The 416-nt window shown below is 63.2% G+C and overlaps 1 protein-coding gene across 1 annotated transcript in view; it reads left to right on the top strand.

Moving 5' to 3' along the window:
- The window catches only part of PLCD4 (phospholipase C, delta 4), a 6,970-nt gene that overhangs the window by 4,587 nt on the left and 1,967 nt on the right, over positions 1 to 416 (top strand). Inside the window, exons 11-12 of the mRNA XM_010145540.1 lie at positions 2 to 88; positions 386 to 409. Of these exons, the coding sequence (XP_010143842.1) occupies positions 2 to 88; positions 386 to 409 (111 nt within the window). The remainder of the gene's footprint in view (position 1; positions 89 to 385; positions 410 to 416) is intronic.

Genomic DNA, 416 nt, shown 5'->3' on the forward strand with positions numbered 1-416 from the left:
CACACTGGATGGGGCAGGGGATGAGGCGCCTGACATGTCTGATGATGACAACGGGGCAGAGGCGGAGGAGGAGAGGCGGAGGGTGAAGGTGGGTGGCCCAGGCTGGGGACCAGCTGGGAGCACTGAGAGCCTGGACACAGCTATGGGCCGTGGTGACATCCCAGTGCTGAGAGAAGGGGCAGGGACTGTAGGGGCATCACCAGGCAGGGGGGACAGCCCTTTCTGCCCCTGGCCATGCCAGCCTTCTCTTTGCACAGCATCCCTGTGGTGGCACCATGTTGGGGGGCTCCTCCTTGCTCTTGCTGGCTCTACAGCACCTGCCCCAGGTGAGTGCTAGAGGACAGTTCACCCTTCAGGGGGGACCCAACGTGGCTCTGCCTTGCAGAAGGACAAGGAGACCCTAGCACAGGCGTTGT

Source organism: Buceros rhinoceros, unplaced genomic scaffold (genome assembly GCF_000710305.1).
Source record: "Buceros rhinoceros silvestris isolate BGI_N320 unplaced genomic scaffold, ASM71030v1 scaffold25600, whole genome shotgun sequence".
NCBI lineage: Eukaryota > Metazoa > Chordata > Aves > Bucerotiformes > Bucerotidae > Buceros > Buceros rhinoceros.